Source organism: Zootoca vivipara, chromosome 1 (assembly GCF_963506605.1).
Source record: "Zootoca vivipara chromosome 1, rZooViv1.1, whole genome shotgun sequence".
NCBI lineage: Eukaryota > Metazoa > Chordata > Lepidosauria > Squamata > Lacertidae > Zootoca > Zootoca vivipara.
Window position 1 is genome coordinate 5,091,924 of NC_083276.1, and position 19,549 is coordinate 5,111,472.

Here is a 19,549-nt window from a genome sequence, read left to right on the forward strand (position 1 = left end):
TTAACGGTGAACTTCACCCTTTCAGATGGTGTCGACAGAACCTCGACGATCTAGAAGACGGAGGTGTCTGCAGTGAGAACGCTGGCCGTCGGCAAATTGGGCTGCTGGACCAGCGGCAAAGTTGGCAGCGAGTCCCCAGGCGTGTCAAGGATCCCTGGAGATAATTTGCAACCTTTCCGTTGCCGTTTTCTTCTCTCTCTGTCTCTCTGTCTGTCTGTCTCTTGTCTCCTCCTCTCTCCATCTCTGTTTACATTTTGTAAAAGGGTCGCTTGTATTGCTGTTACGCATCGTAAAGAAACAGGACTGGGATCGGCCAGGTTTATTATTATGCACAAAACAGAGAAATAACCTTGGGTGGGGAGCGAAAGATGTCGGAGGGCTTCCTCAGAGGGGCAGGCCTCCCCAACTGTGGCTGAGGGCAAGCATCTTAGCGGCCGAACAATACGCATGGAGCATCCGTTGGGAACGGGCAGCGGGGGGTGGCAGGTGGAACCGCTCCTCGCGAAGAAAGAGACTTTCTGAAATGACGTCACCGAAGCACGAAGACGACGACGCAGAGAGCGACGCGTCGGCCATCTGTAAATAGGAGCTGTGTTTCACTGACATTCGCCGTTTTGAGCTGCAGTCGTTGTCGGGGTGGGGCGGCGGTGGAAAGGAAATTAACAAGGCCAAACTAATTTCCCCTCCACTGGCATCCAAAAGAGCAGCTTTTGGGTTCTGCGCATTGTTTACACGAAGGCGGGCAGGAGAGAGCGTGGCAGGTGTGCAGAGCGCCCCCCCCCCCAAGCCTCTTCCTCCTCTTCTCGCAGTGTTAAATTGATAAGCTGACGGGGTGGGCCAGTCCCAATCCCTTGGCCTGCCACTTGGGGGGGCACCTCTCACGCGGCCCAGGCTCCTGCTGCTCTGTGCCCTTGCCAGCACCCCACTCTCGCCTGCCACGTTCTCTCCAGGGTCAAGGGTGCTACCACCAGGCAGAGCAGGGAAACGGCAGGCACAGCGAGAGAGGGGAGCGGAACAAGGCCCTTTGGTCTTGCCAGAAGAATTTTGCCACCGCACCGCAAGGACTCGTCTCGCTGTCGTAAAGGATCTTTTGCATGGCGTTTGTGTGTTTGTGTGTGTGTGTGTGTGTGTGTCTTCTAGCAGCAGGTTTGCCTTTGAAAATAACTGCCAAGCTATTGCTTCTATGGAGGGGCCACGGGAGGCACTTGTGTGGCTTTTTTCTTGGTTTTCCGAGCTGGGGGCGGAGCAGGGCGCCGAAGGAAGGAATGAGATTTGTCTCAGGGCAGGCAGGAGGAGCTGCGTCTCAAGGTGCTGCCGCAGAGAAGCCTCCACTCCTTAGATTGTGTCTGTGTGCATATATTTGTATGTATGAGAGAGAGAGAGAAAATAGAAAAGATGTTGCATATGGACTCATGAGCTCACATCCTAGGAGGAAGAGAACATCTCAGAGATGCTTGTCTGGGAAAACAGGAGAACCATGTCCACTCAGAGACTCATCTTGCTTTTGGCTTGGTACCTGAAGTGTAGGGTGGCAATGGGCCCGTGTGTCCCCTGGAAGCGCTCGGCACATAGAGCAACACAGGCATGACCATCTTGTGTCAGACTGAAAGCTGCTGGTGGGTGCCATGAGAGCAGGAAGTCCATTTGGACCACCCTATTTCTAGGGCCCAAGCCGTTTTGCTTGGCATTGCTTGCCACTCAAGTGGACAGGTCCAGTTGAGAACCAGAAGTGTTGGTGTGGGGAAGGGTCAGGTCACCTAAACCAGGCATCCCCAACCTGCGGCCCTCCAGATGTTTTGGCCTACAACTCCCATGATCCCTAGCTAACAGGACCCAGTGGTCAGGGATGATGGGAATTGTAGTCCAAAACATCTGGAGGGCCGAAGGCTGGGGATACCATTCATGAGATCGATAGCACATCGGATTTCTCCCCAAGGAAGCCATATAACAAGCTTCGAGACCTACCGAGACCTGGGTCAAATCCATTGCAGCATTAGCAACCAGTGCCCACTGGGAATGACAGGGCGGACATCGTGGAGCCCAACAGCAGGTGGCGCTAGAGCCAGTGAGAGATGGAGATGTCCCCATCTACTCCCTGCAGAGTTCTCCACGGGCAACACTGAGGCTAAGGGGGGAAGTTGGCAGCCAATGCCACCCCCTGGATAGGTTGTATACAAGAAGGCAGGGAGGTGGCGGCTGACTGAGGCTGGCAAGGCGGTGCCCCCTCCGCACCAAATGGACTAGCCTCCATTGGTAGCAGGGAACAGTTGGTGTAGCCCTTTGCCTACCTGCTGCCACCCAGATGTTTTGGCTGGCAGCTCTGGTCAGCCCCAGCCAGCACTGCCTTGCTGGTAGGAGTTGGGGGCCCCAAAGCATCTGGGGAACCCCAGATTGTCAAAAGGTGGCATAGACAGCCTCCCACATGGCGTCGGAGTTCCTACCTGGCCAAGGAAACAGCTGCTCTGCTGCAGCTCCCATGCCCATGACATAACTTTAGAACTTTAGAACAGGCATCCCCAAACTCGGCCCTCCAGATGTTTTGGGACTACAATTCCCATCATCCCTGCTGCTCCAGAAAAGCGGACACGGAGCAATGGATTCAAACTTCAAGAAAGAAGATTCCACCTAAACACTAGGAAGAACTTCCTGACAGTAAGAGCTGTTCGGCAGTGGAATTTGCTGCCAAGGAGTGTGGTGGAGTCTCCTTCTTTGGAGGTCTTTAAGCAGAGGCTTGACAGGCATATGTCAAGAATGCTTTGATGGTGTTTCCTGCTTGGCAGGGGGTTGGACTGGATGGCCCTGGTGGTCTCTTCCAACTCTATGATTCTATGATTCTATGACCACTGGTCCTGTTAGCTAGGGATGGTGGGAGTTGTAGTCCCAAAACATCTGGAGGGCCGAGTTTGGGGATGCCTGCTTTGGAAGGTAGCCCTGACTTCCAAGTAAGCCTACTTCCAATCTGGGTACCCTTGGAAGACCCTTTGAAATACCAGCAGGGCCTGATGTCCACACCGATGTGTTTGGGGGCCGGTGTGCTGTTCATTCAGCCAGCGAGCCAACGCTTTCTTTTCCTGGCCTGTGAGGTAATCGGAGGAGAGGGTGCCGAGGCGTCTTCTCAGGAGGGTAAGAACGTGCCTCTCCTGTGCCGAAGATCTGCGCAGGAGGGAAGGGTAAACAGAATGGCTGGAGGCAGCAGGCTCCCCGTCTAAATAGGGCGTCTGTTCCCCAGCGTGTTTGTGCTGGAAGGCAGACACTGACGCCTTTCTCCGGGCCTGGCGAACGGGGGTCTGTGCGCAAGGCCAGGAAGGGAAGGAAGCAGGGCAAGGCCTGGCTCCCCTCATGAGCGCAGGCAGGCGAGGTCAGGGCATGGATGGGTCGAGGGGGAAACAAGGCTCCAAAAGAAAACAGCTCTGGCCGAGCATGGCTTCCCAAACAAGTCGGTCCGCTCATGCGCCTACTTTTTCCACTGACGCTCCCATCTCAGACCTGGCCAGATTTAATACAAGCAATGTTTGAAGGCAGCCTCTGTGTAAACCTGCGAGAGATGTGAGGTGACCTCGAAAACTTGGTTTGCGTGGCATCGATACAGTTTGCTCTGTCTAAACAGGAGCCGCACCGACACCGTCGGCAAGTGTGATTTCCCCGTTTCTTGTGGCTACTTGGCGGTGTCCAGAAAAAGGCAGCGCAGAGTTCCTCCCCATGCCATCCTTCTCCTCCCGCCCCCCCCCCAAAAAAACTTGGCTGCTGGAGAAGGAGTGTGACTTGCGGACTCCCAAACGCCCAATCTTCCTTGTCTTTGCAATGGCGTGCTGTTGCCACCTGCAGGAAGATAATGGCTTTAAAAATAAGTGTGCGCAGCTGAAATATACGTCACGTTTTGGCGCATCACATCACACCAGCATATTGCGTAATACCTGATTCTAAGGGCTCACCTAGGCAGCGCTTGTTTTGGGGGTCTGTACACCATGCAGACTGGTGCATCATTTCAGCATTTCTGGGCTCGGCAGGGCAGGAGCGCAGCCCGCTTCAGCCAAGCTGGCACGGCACTAGCCGACCCCTCAGGGCTGGCGGTGGGAGTAGAGTTCTCTGCACCTCCTCATTCCTGTTCCTGCCACGCTGGCTTCATTTGTGGGGAAAGGAAACACCTCTGCGTCTTCTCCCCCTGGGACGCTTCTTCCGTTTTCAGATGTGTGCCACAGTGCCAGGCAACGGGCATCTCCACGCTGCGAATCATAAATTTGATTTGAAACCAGTTTCATCCTTGTGGCTCCCCTTGGAAGAACCTCCATAGAATCATAGAACTGCAGAGTGGGAAGGGAACCCCAGTGGTCATCCAGTCCAACCCCCCTTCAATACAGGGAATCCCCTACCGGCTCGCCTTGGGAAATGTAGTTTGGAGAGGGTGCTCAGGAATCATTGCGATGGAGTTCATCCTGCAGATTTAAATGGGCTTGAGGCCAGTTTTAAGTGGATGTGGCCCCCTTAACCCCCTGACTGAACTTGTGGGGAGACCCTGGGCGTCCTCTGCTGCGTATCCTCAGCTCCATCACAGAACTTCAGCTGGCAGGTGGAAGCCATCATAGTTTAAGTCAGGTGTGCAGTACCTTTGGCCCTCCCTCCAGATGTTGCTGAACTTAAAACTCTCATTATCCCTGGCCCCTGGCGTTGCTTTCTGCAGCTGATGGAGGTGGAAGTTCAGCAACATCTGGCAGGACAACGTTTCCCCACTCCTGGTTTACACCAATATGAAACAGGTTGGCATGTGGGTGGGCCCAAGAAGTGGTCCAGGAAGCCCCTGTCCCGACACACATGTCCCGTGTGAGTCAATTGCCTTTCCCCCCAGAGAGCTTCGCATGGCCCCGTTGTATTCAGGAAGAGCCATTTTCTTTCTCCACCTGATCGAGGTTTAACTTGGTGCCAAACACTTGCTGCGACTTTCTTTTCCAATCAGCGGAGGGGAGAGATCTATGTAAATGCCCTATTTTGAAGGCATGGGTCGTTTTTAATTTTCCTCCTCCTTAAAACAAAAGGTGCCAAAATATCGTTTTCGTTTCTGTGTTTCTAGCGGAACGCGTGATGCTAAGGGACGGTGTGGGTGTGTTGTTTTGATCGTAGCAAAGAAGGAACGCAGTCCTGGAGGGGGGAAGGTTTTCAGAAAGTGGTTTATATCAAGGCACTTGGGAAGAGGAGCCACAAACTGCTGGGCTCCTCTCCCTCGCGGCCTGCACTGCTGGGAATGAGGTTTGCATCTTCGCCGCTGCAGGGTACGAGTTTCTCTGGAGGCCGGCCTGACCAATTTGGCTCAGGTTATCAATTGCGAGGGGCGAGGGAGGAGAAGGGGGGCATCAGAGAGTGGGGGGAGCAGATTGGACACCGAAGGGGGACAGAATGACTGTTCTGAGTGTGGAGAGGGTTTTTTTGGGGGGGGGGTCTACAAAACTTGAGTGGCGTTGCTTGTGCATGGAAACTGGGGGGATGGATAGAAAAGGAAGAAGTTCCTGAAAAGTATTTAGAAATATTGGGGGGGGGGCGACCCTTTTATTTATTCATTTGCTGAATATAAGAAAACAGAGGTTATCTGATTATTAAGATATATTATTTTGGATAAATATATGAATTATAACTCGCTATGGCTGGTAACCATGATAGAAATTCTGAGAATAACCATATGCTTTCTTTCTTTCTTTCTTTCTTTCTTTCTTTCTTTCTTTCTTTCTTTCTTTCTTTCTTTCTTTCTTTCTTTCGCTTGGAATAAGAGAGCTTCTTTTCCATTGGCAGTGTGTTGAGACATTGTCTTAGGTTTTGTGTGTTTGCGTGTGTGCGTGTTTGTGTGTTTCTTGTTTAATCAAAAGAGGCTTTATATACGTTTCAAGAAGCCCCCACACACCCCGTTCCCTCTTAGTTCCTGTATTGACTGCAGGTAAAAGGGGGTGGGGTGGGGTGGGGACACCCCATAAGTATCTAAACTAAAAATTAAATCTATTTATAAAAAAATGTGGGGAAGCTGCATGCAAAAGGCCATGGAAGTGAGATGTTTAGTATTTTAAAACAAAATAAAAAAGTGGCAGTGCCTTTCATTTTTCTATTTACCCATTTATCACCAAATGCAACCGTTTTATAATAAGCAATTATAGGATAGCTTCAGAAATTGCGAAATATTTCACTATGTAGAAATGTGTGGAGTTCTGTTATTATTATTATTACTATTATTGTTGTTGTTATTATTATTTTGTCCTCCCCCTTCTCCTTGCTCACATTACAAGAGTGTATTAAGTTGGTTATGTCGGCCGCCTCTCCCAGAGAGAACTTGTTACTATGCGATTGTATCACCTATGAAATTTATATTGCTGCTTTTCCTTTTAGCGGTTTGCGAGTTAATTGTTGGACGGGGGAATGCAAACGAGATTTCACGTATCCAGGTTGCGGCTGCGGGGGCTTCTGGGAAGGGGGCTTCTGGCTTCCCCCCCCCACCTGCGGCAGAATTCATTTGGGGGCAGTAGCTGGCGGGGTTGGAACCAAGAAGAACGAAGCAACGGGGGCGGTTTTTTTGGGGGGGGGGAGCACCGTCGCTTTTACTTCCTGCACTGTGATACCGTCTGTACTGCAACGCGAACCAACCCTACTATACCTCCAAGTGCCCTTGGCTGTGTTCTGCCCTGCAGAAACAAACTGTGTAGGCCGCGGGGTGACGCAGTTCTCTCCGCCGTTTCGTAGGCCCATCAGCTGGAAGGGAAACGGCCCGGCTGCGAGGGGACGCAAGGCTGCAGCGGTTCGAGGCGCCTCTGTGACCTTGCACGACAAGGTCCCCGTTTGTTGTTCCCGGGAGACTTGCGAAAGGGAAGTCCCCAGCAGACCTTGAGCTGTGTTCCTTAGCCAAGGAACTTGCTCGGGCACCAAAGAAGGTGGCCTTTGCTGCGTGAAGAACAAGCCCACCAGAAGCCTACCTGGATTTGGGGCCTGGATTCAGGGACGTTTGGGACAGTGCTCTGTGCCTGGCAAAACAGGGCCCAGAAATACATCTCCCCAATCCCCCCTGCCCCATGGCAAGCTTGCCTGTTGAAGAAAAGCCTTGCAATCGCCCATAACTCCCCCTGGGTGTCCGAAATGACCACCTGCACAGCTGCTGTCAAGCAGTTTGCTTTTTCCGCAGTGAGAGACACACACACACACACACGCCGCAGCCTCCTTAGACTCCCCAAATTCTGGGCCATGGCAGTGCCTTTCTCTCTCTCTCTCTCTCTCTCTCTCTCACCCCCTTTATTTTTCCCAGGTGGGGCCAAGGACGAATGACGCTGAGGAAACCAAGCCTTTCTTTTGAGGTGTCATTCGATGCTCCCTTTTTGTGCAGCTTCCTCGGACGCAACCTGGGCGTCTTCCCCTTGCTATCCTGAGATCACGGAGGGAAGAGGGGGTTTCACAGCCCTGCTCCCCAAACCAACATTTATGAAGCTAGATGTAGAGGCCTGCAGGCAGTTCAGATTGCTGCAGAATTAGCACTCTGCATATGGCACCAGGCTCCCATGTTTAAAGTCAGCACTTGGCTATTTCCTCTCATCAGCATCCTCTCTCTCTCTCTCTCTCTCTCTCTCTCTCTCTCTCTCTCTCTCTCTCTCTCTCTCTCTCTCTCTCTCTCTCTGGATTTCTCAGGGCGGATCTAGATCAGGCATCCCCAAACTGCGGCCCTCCAGATGTTTTGGCCTTCAATTCCCATGATCCCTAGCTATAACAGGACCGGTGGTCGAGGAAGATGGGAATTGTAGCCCAAAACATCTGGAGGGCCGAAGTTTGGGGATGCCTGATCTAGATGCTACCCTTTCCCTCCTCTTTCTGCACCAAAGGCAGACAGTGTGTGGCATGTGGTATTTCCCCCAGATCAGTCTTTGCCAACCTAGCCCTTCCCACTTGCTTTTGGACTCCAGTTTCCACCAGCGCCGGCTGGCGCAGCCGCCCAGAACGCAGCAGGCTGGCAAAGACTGGCTGAGACCTTCGCGGGAAGAGGAGGGCGAAGATACTCCCAGAACAGTTGCAACCCCATGTCCCAATATAAGATCTGCTGAAGCCTGTCCGCAGAGCCCTTTTGTCCTCCCCCTTTTTGCCCTCCCCGCCCCAAACTCCCCGGTCTTTGAGGTTTTTTTTTCTGGATGTGCCTGATTTGAAGTAGGAAGGAAAGAGTAGACCTTGTAGACAGTATAATTTGCACACAGCTACGATAACACTAAAGTTGATTTTATACAAATCATCAGAGTTTGCAAAGTGAGTTTTATTTTTTGTATTCCTTTAATCTTTACTTAAAAAAATAAATGAATAAATGGTGAATGTGTATTCCTCTGGGAGGAATTGCAAGAAAACGGGAATGTTAATAAATGTTGAAGAAGAAGAAAAAGCAAAATACTTCCTCCCTTATTAATATATAACTCTTATGTATTTATGCCTCCTGTAAGCAAATGAAAACGAAAACGAAAAAAGCTTGGATTTCTGTTCTGCTGCATGCCTGCTCTTGGCACTGAAACACACCTTCTGTTGTTCATGCATGTATTTTAGTCTTGACCTCTTCTTTTCTTTTTCTTTGGTGGGGGGGAAGGATGTATTTCCCCTGTATAAAATTAGTGCACAAAGAAATATTTTTGCCTAGTTAATGTTGCCAAGCAATGCATATTTTTTAAGAAAGGAAATTTGTCATATATGGAAATAGCATGTTTGTTTACATGTTTCAGCTTCCTAATTATACAGAAGAAGAAGAAAAAGAAGAAGGGGTAGGGGGGGAACAAAACACACTATAAACGTTTGGGGATGCTGTAATTTCTTTGCAAGTGTACAGTTTTCAATTCGTTGTTATTACTGGTGAAACACCCTCGTGGTTTCAACTTGCTACGATATATATTTATTATTCGTCCTCCTCCCATGTAACTAGGAACCATGCCTATGTTTCATATCAACGTTATATTGGAAGTGAAGGGAGATGATTAATACAAGATTTTGTAACACTGGTGAGTGTCGGCTCTTTGTGTGGGCACTTGGTTTGGTTGTGATTTAGAGTGGGGAAGAAAGTTATCCTTTCTCGTCGCCATCTGCTGGGACATTCCCCTGCGCAAACCCTTTGGAAGTGAGCAGAATAATCTACTAACCGAAAGTACTTGGCAATGATTTTTAATTATTTCTACGCAATCTTCACACACACTTTACCCACCAAGCCAAACAGAATTACAGGTAAAACTCGGGAAATTTAGAATAGCGTCGAAAAGTGCATTTATTTCAGTAATGCAACTTATTATTTTTGTATTTTAATTTTTACAAATGCTTTCTTTTGGAAATTCCACAGTAATAAAACAAATAGGTACAATAATACAAAAATAAACATTGCTGTTACATTTCATTAATTACATTCCATTTGTAATTGACCCGCCGTGCCCAATGACAAATAATTACAATTACAACAAATAGAGGCTTGACATACCTTGCTTTGCATGTCATGCATCTATCTCATATATTGGTTTCACCTTTTATGTTGCGTTACTGAAATAAATGCGCTTTATAACGATATTCTAATATTCCGAGTTTCACCTATCAATTGAACCAAACTGGCTTTTGAATTCCTAAGTGGTGCAACAACTTTTTAGCACCCCTCATTTGGGGAATTTGAAAAATTCAGCACTTCCTATTGTGCTACATGTTCCTTCAATAGGCACCACTGGGGATAGGTAGGGAAGCAAAGCAGCCCAGCAGCATCAATAGACCCCCATAAAGACCAACCGTGCCCTCAGCTTTCCCTTGGCAGCCCCTTGGACTGTAGAAGCAGTGGCATAGCGTGGGTTGCCAGAGCCCAGGGCGGTGCGGTAGGGAAATGGACAGAGTACGCATCATCATGATATTAACAATCTATTATTTATACCCCGTCCATCTGGCTGCGTCTCCCCAGCCACTCTGGGCGGCTTCCAACAAGGATTAAAAATACATTAAAATGTCACACATTAGAAACTTCGCCAAACAGGGCTGCCTTCAGATGTCTTCTAAATGTCAGGTAGTTGTTGATCTCTTTGACATCTGATGGGAGGGCGTTCCACAGGCATACCTGCCAAGTTCCTCTCTGAAAAATAAGGGACCGGACTGGATTTAGCATACCAGAAGTAGCGTGACGGCCATTTTGGAACTGGGCGGAGCATGCTCAGAAGCGACTTTTGATGCTGCTGTGCCCAGTTCCAAAATGGCCACCGCGCCAGAATAAACCGGGGGAAAACAAAAAAAAAATCGTTTTTTCGGCTGGGGACAGCTGGAAAAACGGGGGTTTCCCGGGGGAAACGGGAGACTTGGCAGCTACGTCCACAGGGCAGGCGCCACTACCGAGAAGGCCCTCTGCCTGGTTCCCTGTAGCTTTGCTTCTCGCAGCATGCGCAATGGACTGCCTAACGGGCATCTGCGTCACCCAAGCGATCGCAGCCGCAGAGGTAAGACAAGAAGAGTTGTTCTGTTGTCTGGAGAGGTCACTTCCTGGCTCGCATGGAGAAGTTGTTTTCAACGGAGCCCGGCAACGAAAGCATGCAGCTGTATTGAGGCAGCACCGGGTGTTGAAATCTTGCGCCCCTAACAAATTTTGCACCCAGGGCAACCCCCTGTGGGGCCCCCCCACACACACACACTATACAGTGGTACCTCGGGTTACAGACGCTTCAGGTTACAGATTCCGCTAACCCAGAATTAGTACCTCGGGTTAAGAACTTTGCTTCAGGATGAGAGCAGAAATCACGCAGCGGTGGTGCGGTGGCAGCAGGAGGCCCCATTACCTAAAGTGGTACCTCAGGTTAAGAACAGTTTCAGGTTAATGGGTTCCTAACCCAAGGTACCACTGTGTAAAGGTAAAGGGACACCTGATCATTAGGTCCAGTTGCGAACGACTCTGAGGTTGCGGCTCTCATCTCGCTTTACTGGCCGAGGGAGCCAGTGTACAGCTTCCAGGTCATGTGGCCAGCATGACAAAGCCGCTTCTGGCGAACCAGAGCAGCACACGGAAACGCCGTTAACCTTCCCGCTGTAGTGGTACCTATTTATCTACTTGCACTTTGACGTGCTTTCAAACTGCTAGGTTGGCAGGAGCAGGGACCGAGCAACGGGAGCTCACCCCGTCGCAGGGATTCGAACCTCCGACCTTCTGATCAGCAAGCCCTAGGCTCAGTGGTTTAAACCACAGCGCCACCGTGTACAAGTAGCGAAACCAGCTGGATTTGGACCTCAAACTCCCAGGTTGGTTCAGCTTCTAGGGCAGCCTTTGCCAAACTGATGCCAGCTGCCCTGTAGTGGTAGTCAGAAACATCGGGAGGGCACCACGTTGGAGACAGCTGCTGCAGCAGATAATATTTGCTGTCGCTCATTTGCTTCAAGAGTCGCTATGCAACCAGCCTCCCAAATGCTGGAGAAAATGCCACTTCCAAGAAGTCAGGATTTTCCGTGGACGTAGGCCTGCTGTTTGGATTTCAAATGCCTTTTTGATGCCCTAACTCAGAGTGTGCGTGTGTCATGTGTTTAGCCACCATGGTGGAAAACTCGAGTAAAGCGTTCCAGATTTGGTGGGGAAAGCATGCTCCAAATGGCACAAGGAGGCCCTGGGGGGGGGGGAGTGTGTTTCCATGTCACCAACCACAACTCGAACCCCACAGACATTGAATAGATTAATTTGTACACCTGAGTGATTAGGTAACTTCCTTTTCTTCAAGCGACTCTTTGTGTCACTGTATTTTTCTAAATGTCTGCATCTCCCGTTAACCGGGAAGCCTGACCCTAAACATGGCTGCTCAGAGCCAGTGCTTGAAACTGCAGCGTGCTTATTGGCAGGAATACAACACCACTTGTAAAGGAACACAAACTTTGGACACTATGGATATATAACAGATAGATTGCAGTAAAAGATGCGGGAACAAATTTTAGAAACGGAACCCATGGAGGGATGGAGGGAAGATGAGATGAAAGGCTCGACAGAACCTTTTTTTCTTTCTGTTTTTTCTTTTCTGTATGTATATTTCTTATGAAAAACTAATAAAAAATTATATATATAGATATGAGAAACTGCAGCATGCTTGTTCAACAGCAGTAAAAAGAAAAGAAAAGAAAAGAAAAATCCCTCCATATCAATGGTCTTGTAAGAGTACTTCTCCCCTGGCTGTGCAGTGGCTATTTAGGAAGAACGTGCCCTTAAAAAACATCAGTTGTTAAGCCCAGTTTTAACAATAGTGGCAAATGAATAATAACAGAACATTCAGCAAATGTAACACTTCAATAAAAATTCAGATAAAAAGTTAAATGTGACCCTTCAGATGTTGACAAAGGAGCAGTGGAAGATGGAATATATATAAAGACCGTGAGTTTGTGCCTGTTTTACGCCAGGATATATTCGTTTATTTGACCTAATTCTATCCCGCCTTCTCCCAAGTTGGGATTCAAGGCAGCTTGCAACATTTAAAGACACCATTTAGTATTCTTCTTTATAAAAAAAAAAAGTGCCAATTGAAAACAATAATTAAAATACGTCTAGACACATTTTTTGTTTCGACTATGGCAGACCAACACGGCTACCTATATGTAACTACAAATGATGTAACAGTGGCCAGCATTGCCTGCATCTTAGTTTTCAAATGCCTGTCTGAGCAGGAAGACCATAAGATGTGCTCAGTCCAAGACTTTTTGCCGCCTGAAGCAAAGGACAAGATGGGTTTGGTGTCCTCCACCCTACTTCTTTTTTAAAAAAATAATCAATTTTCTTTTCTCATAACAAATATCCAATATCATTACTTAACATTCATTTTCCAATTCCCCCCCTCCTAGAAACTTCCATTTCTAGTTTATTACATCAAATGTTACATTCTGCTGTTTGTACATAATACTATGTTATCACAGGGACCCAGGTGGCGCTGTGGGTTAAACCACAGAGGCTAGGGCTTGCTGACCAGAAGGTCGGTGGTTCGAATCCCCGCAACGGGGTGAGCTCCCGTTGCTCGGTCCCAGCTCCTGCCCACCTAGCAGTTCGAAAGCACATCAAAGTGCAAGTAGATAAATAGGGACCGCTCCAGCGGGAAGGTAAACGGCATTTCCGTGCGCTGCTCTGGTTCGCCAGAAGCAGCTTTGTCATGCTGGCCACATGACCCGGAAAAAACTGTCTGCGGACAAACGCCGGCTCCCTCGGCCTGTAAAGTGAGATGAGCACCGCAACCCCAGAGTCGGACACGACTGGACCTGATGGTCAGGGGCCCCTTTACCTTTACCTTTTACTATGTTATCACCTGTTATATTTCTTGTTCTCTGTAAATAAAATTGTAAATGTTTATTTAAATCCTGCCAACGAGTCCGGTTTTTTTGTTTCTGCAAATAAGTTGCAAAGGGTTCCCATTCTTTTTCAGTGTCACTATTGCCTTTTTCACGCAGTTTATCTGTTAACTTTGCTAACTCTGCATAGTTCATCCGCTTTTCTTGCCATTGTTCTTTTGATGGTATTTCTCCGCTATTGATGGTATCTCTTTGTGCTGTTAAAATTCTTGCTGCTGTTGTAGCATACATAAAGAATGTCCGATTTTCTTTCGGCAGGTTCCCCCCACCCTTCTATGTACAGAAGCTGGATAGGACTAGGCAGCTGAATCTCACCCCATGTTGAGACAGCCCCCTCCACTGTACCTGTGCTCAGGCGGCCACCTTAAAGGAATCTGGGCAGGCCGTGTGGCAGCTCGCGGACACTCCCCACCCACCCGCAGCATCAGCCACCTGAACTGGGCATCTCCCTCTGCCTAATGGCAGAGCTGGCCCTGCTCCTTTCCCTTTGGGTCCTTAAAGGTAAAGGGACCCCTGACCGTTAGGTCCAGTCGCGGACAACTCTGGGGTTGTGGTGCTCATTTCGCTTTGTTGGCCGAGGGAGCCGGCGTTTGTCCGCAGACAGCTTCCGGGTCGTGTGGCCAGCATGACTAAGCTGCTTCTGGCAAACCAGAGCAGCGCACGGAAACGCCGTTTACCTTCCCGCCAGAGTGGTACCTATTTATCTACTTTCACTGGCGTGCTTTTGAACTGCTAGGTTGGCAGGAGCTGGGACCGAGCAACGGGAGCTCACCCCGTCGCGGGGATTCGAGCCGCCGACCTTCTGATCGGCGAGCCCTAGGCTCTGTGGTTTAGAGCACAGTGCCACCCGCGTCCCACCTTACTCGTGGCCAAACTGCAACCCGTTCCCCCGCCCGTCATCAAATCGCAGCTCAACATGACACAAAACAGCCGAGCTTCTCCCGGACCGAGCGAAATCTTTATTAAAATCTCCTGTCTCTCCCGGAAGCAGGAGCCTTATCGGAGGCCTTATCAGCCTTCGAGGCCGGGCAAGCATGTCTGCCACAAAAGGGAGCCTTGGTGCACATTGTGGGTGGGAGGGAGGCGGGAACGGAACAAGCACCCCCTGCATCAGGATAATGAATGATGCAAACGATAAGTGCCCCTTGGAAGTGCCTCTCGCACTCGCTTTCCCCATATCAGACCGTTGAGGCAAGAGACGAGGCCCTATTGCCTGATGCTCTTAGAGAGACTGTGCTTTTATAGCTGCGGTCACATTTGGAGAGAAAGCCAGGCCCGTATTGGCATCGTTTCAGGAGAGCAGGATTTGTGCCAACCTCCTCAGGGCAGAGACCTGATCTCCTCCTTTGTAGAGAACCATGTGCACTAATGGCCTGGTTCAGTATGCATATTATAAATCACTAGTGCCATTCAGCCCGTTTAATAAACGGGTGCTAGAATCATAGAATAGAATCATAGAATCATAGAGTTGGAAGAGACCACAAGGGCCATCCAGTCCAACCCCCTGCCGAGCAGGAAACACCATCAAAGCATTCTTGACATATGCCTGTCAAGCCTCTGCTTAAAGACCTCCAAGGAAGGAGACTCCACCACACTCCTTCAAATTCCACTGCCGGCCTTTTCCACATTTGGCCTTTTTCGGCGTCGGCGCGTAGGGGGGCCGGCTGGCCCCTCCCACGGCCACCGCTTCATCGGGGCGCTCCGCTGAGCCCAGTGGGCACCCAGGAGAAGGCCGCGATTCAGCCTCTTTCGGCGGCGGCGCGTGGGGGGCAGCTGGTCCCTCCCATGGCCGCCGCTTCGTCGGGGCGCTCCGCTGAGCCCAGCTGGCCAGCGGGCACCCAGGAGAAGTGTGAGGGACAGGGGATATCGCGAAGTCCCTCCCCTCCTGAGTTCAAGCCCGTCCCCGAGCAAAGGGGAAAGCAGGGAGAGTTCCGATTCCAGTGGGGAAGCAGGAAGTCGTGTCCGAGGCTCAGGCAAGGTAGAGGAGCCAGGGTCCCAGGTGGGACAGGAAGGGGCAAGCAAGGGGGGAAGACCCATCCCTCCAACTCCAGAATTACGCAGGAAGAGGAGGGGCAAGAGGATGGGTCTGCCAAAGCTTTTGTGTTGGAGAAAGACGCGCCAAAAGCCATTAGGAGGTTCTGAAACCGACTGACAACATCGCTCCGTGTAAATAGCAATGACTTGAGCACTGTAAATACGCAGCACCAATAAAAGAATAAAATGCAGAGCTGCGTAGCGTCGTTACTCTGAAGTAGTCCACTCCGGCCACTGTGACAGCAACCTCCTAATCATTTTTGGGCTACTTCGGAGTTGCCGGGATGAGCGTGTCCGAGGCGGAGAAGTGGCGGCAGATCGCTGAGCAAGCCCAGCTAGAACTGCAACAGCTGTCGCTGCAGGCGCAGGGAGAATTGAAGGCAGCTAAAGAGGAGACTAAGAAGGTCCAGGACGACCGGCTACAACTTGCGGAACAGGTGAGAGAGCTCCAGGAAAAAGAGCAGCATTTAAGGGCGGTGGCGGTAGACCTCCAAAACAAGCTGGATGCAGAGAAAAACAAGGCGGGAGGGGCTCCCCAAGTCCAAGTGCTGCCAGGAAGGAGAGCAGGGACCCTTGTAAGCAAGTTCAATGGAGACCCGAAGGAGTTTCAGGGCTTTGAGACTGAGATCGTGTATGCTCTTGAGCTGCACCAGAATGAGTTCCCCGATGATGAGCACAGAGTAGCGTTTATTGTGGAACATCTCACCGGAGCAGCCAGGGAGTGGCTAAGACCATTAATCGCAACCAAGAATCCTTGCATGAAAAATGTCCAACAATTTCTAGAAGGTTTGAGGACGATGTATTCGTCCGATAGTCATTTGGACCAGACTAAGGAGGAACTGCATAATTTACGCCAAGGAAATATGACAGTTCGCGCATATTGGGCGAAATTCACCATGCTGGTGCACAGACTGGGGTGGGTTTTGGATTCGCCTCCCATGCAAGCTGCGTTTTACTTGGGTTTGAGCGAGGAGGTGAAGGATGAACTCTCGAGAGGTCCAAAGCCCAGTACTATGGATCAGCTGAGCAAAGCAGCTCTGGCGGTGGGGGTGAGGCAGGAATCCCGGTGGAACGACAAGCAAGCGACGCGCGCAAAGCGGGCTTGGTTCCCACGGTCGCAGGAGAAGCCACTCCCTCAACAACCCTTTCAGGCCACGCCTGGAGCCAGCCAGGACCAGGAGCCCATGCAGATTGATAGCGCGCGCGCGCGGGCTTTTCAAACCCCAGCGGCGCCAAGACGCAAGGAGGGAAGGGGCGGGAATTGCTTTCTCTGCAACTCACCCCAGCATCTCGTCAGAGACTGCCCACATCGCAGGGAGTGGCAAGGAAAGGCGGGAACGGTGGTGCCCTCCCCCACTGACGCAGCACCACAGCAGGGAAACGGGAAAGCCTGGCTGCAGGAGACAAGGGGCAGCAGCCAGGCACAGTCAGCAGACAACAGCCCCAGCCCGCCCACCCGCACAGAGAGGTGCAGAGCCAGCCCACCCCTCCCAGAGCAGGAGTGGTTCTAGAAGTGACGCTAACGCTCCCAAATGGCTATCCCCTGACGGTCCTCGCCTTAATTGACAGTGGGGCGTCCGCCAACTTCTTCTCGAGAAGCTTTGCAGAAGAGCACCAAATCCAGCTTTTGCAGTTGGATTTTCCTCTGCACGTAGCAACCATTGACGGCAGGGAGCTGCTGGGAGGGGCCATCACACATCAAACCCCCCCCATGAGAATGACGGTGGGAAGGCACTCAGAGACACTGGCGTTCAACGTCACCACCATCTCAGACCCCCCCATCGTCTTGGGCATGAGCTGGCTGGCGCGCCACGACCCCTCCATCAGTTGGCACCAGAGGTGCATCACGTTTGGGTCAGACTTTTGTCTGGAACATTGCATGCAGCACCAACCAGGGGAGGGGCCTCCGATAGCCACGGTGGCCACCATGCATATCAAAGGGGGTGAGGCAATACCCAAGCAGTACTGGGACCTGCAGGAGGTCTTCAGCGAAGCGGAGTCCGACCACCTACCCCCGCACAGGCCTTTTGACTGCCAGATCAACCTGGTGCCAGGGGCGACGATACCCCCAGCCAAGCTGTACGCCATGTCAGACCAGGAGCTGGAGGATCTGCGCGCTTTCATCGACAAGAACCTCAAGCGGGGGTTCATAAGGGAAAGCAAGGCAGCAGGGGGCAGCCCGGTCTTCTGGGTGGACAAGAAAGACACGCAACAGCGCCGTCTTGTGGTGGACTTTAGACGGCTGAATTCGGTGACAGAGCCCGTGGCTTTCCCCATGCCCAGAGTGGATGATCTCCTGACAGCGGCACGCAGGGGCAAGATTTTCACCAAGCTGGACCTAAGGGGGGCGTACAACTTGATCAGGATCCGGGAAGGAGATGAATGGAAAACCACGATGTTCACGCCTCTGGGCTCTTTTGAATATCTGGTGATGCCCTTCGGTTTGCAAGGGGGCTCAGCATGCTTCCAGGCCTTCATGCACCACGTCCTGGGGTCCCTCCTCTTCAGGAAATGCTTGGTCTTCCTAGATGACATCCTTATCTACTCGAATGACCCAGTGCAGCATGTGAAAGATGTCAGAGAGGTGTTGCAACGCCTGAAGGAGCACCACCTGTATGTGAAGCTGGAGAAGTGCAAGTTTCACACCAAAGAGGTGGACTTCCTGGGCTACAAGCTGTCAGACAAGGGGCTGGCGATGGACAAGGACAAGGTGCAGGCCATCCTGGACTGGCACAGCCCCAGGACGCGCAAAGATGCCCAACGCCTACTAGGCTTCGCTAACTTCTACAGGAAGTTCATCAAGAACTTCTCTCGCGTTACGGCTCCCATCACGGACTGCCTGAGAGGCAAGCAGAAGTTCAAGTGGACACCAGAGGCGCAAGCAGCGTTCGAAAGCCTCAAGAGAGTGTTCGCCTCAGACCAAAACCTGTTCCATGTGGTGCAGGACGCGCCCCTACGCATTGAGACAGATGCTTCTGAAAAAGCTGTGGGCGCAATTTTGTTGCAACTGGACGCCAACAGGGAGTGGAGACCCTGTGCCTTCTTCTCCAGGAAGCTGACACAGCCTGAACGCAACTACACAGTGTTTGATAGGGAACTTCTTGCGATCTACGCTGCGTTCCAGCACTGGCGACACTTCCTGGTGGGCGCGAAGCACCCCATCCAGGTGTGCACAGACCACAAGAACCTGGAGTTCTGGAGAACTGCCAGGGTGCTCAACCAGCGGCAGATACGGTGGGCAGAGTTCTTCTCGAACTTCAACTTCTCCATCCACTACATCCCGGGGGAGCAGAATGTCAGGGCGGATGCCCTCTCCCGCAAGCCAGAGTACATGGAGGAGGAGGCGCCACCAGCCCCAAGGCACATTTTCCCCCCGTCGGCATGGTCCTGCGGAGCAGCTGTGGTGAGCGAGGCAGAACTCACAGCACTGACGGCAGCGGATGAATTTGCCAACCGCATCTTCAGAGAACTGAGAGGGGGGAGGGAGCAGGCAAAAGACTTTGCAGAACGCAGAGGGCTGCTTTTCTACAAGGGTGCGCTGTACCTACCCACCACCCAGCTTCGACGTACGGTCCTCAAGCAGATGCACGACAACCCTACAGCGGGGCATTTTGGAAGGGACAAAACCGCTCACCTAGTCATGAGACACTTCTGGTGGCCAGGGGTGCGGGAAGATGTTCGAGACTATGTAAGGGGCTGTACCACCTGCCAGCGGGCGAAGGTGGTCAGAGCAGCGCCACCAGGGTTGCTGGAGCCCTTAGCCACACCACACAGGCCGTGGGAAGTGGTGTCCATGGACTTCATCACAGATCTGCCTTCGTCCAGGGGTAAGACTGCAGTGTTGGTGGTGGTGGACCTTATGTCCAAAATGTGTCACTTTATACCGTGTGCCAGGGCAGTCTCGGCAGAAGAGACAGCCAAACTGTTTGTTGATCACATTTTCAGACTGCATGGATTACCTTTAAGGGTTATTTCGGATCGTGGCCGCCAATTTGTTTCCAGGTTCTGGCGGCGGCTCATGAACCTCCTGCAGGTGGAGGTCAGCTTGTCGACGGCTAGACACCCGCAGACCAACGGACAAGCGGAGAGGGTCAACGCCATTCTGCAGCAGTACCTGAGATGCTACGTCAGCCAGCGGCAAACGGACTGGGTGGATCGCTTGCCACTAGCAGAATTTGCCTACAACAATGCAGTGCACGTCTCCACA

At 51.3% G+C, this 19,549-nt stretch overlaps 1 protein-coding gene across 2 annotated transcripts in view; it reads left to right on the top strand.

The window, feature by feature from the left end:
• SAMD4A (sterile alpha motif domain containing 4A) overlaps positions 1 to 8,986 on the top strand; it is a 117,661-nt gene extending 108,675 nt beyond the window's left edge. For both annotated transcript variants that reach the window (XM_060270895.1, XM_060270901.1), the window contains one exon: positions 26 to 8,986. In XM_060270895.1, the coding sequence (XP_060126878.1) occupies positions 26 to 54 (29 nt within the window). In that variant the 3' untranslated portion in view covers positions 55 to 8,986. The remainder of the gene's footprint in view (positions 1 to 25) is intronic.
• Positions 8,987 to 19,549: the final 10,563 nt, after the last annotated feature.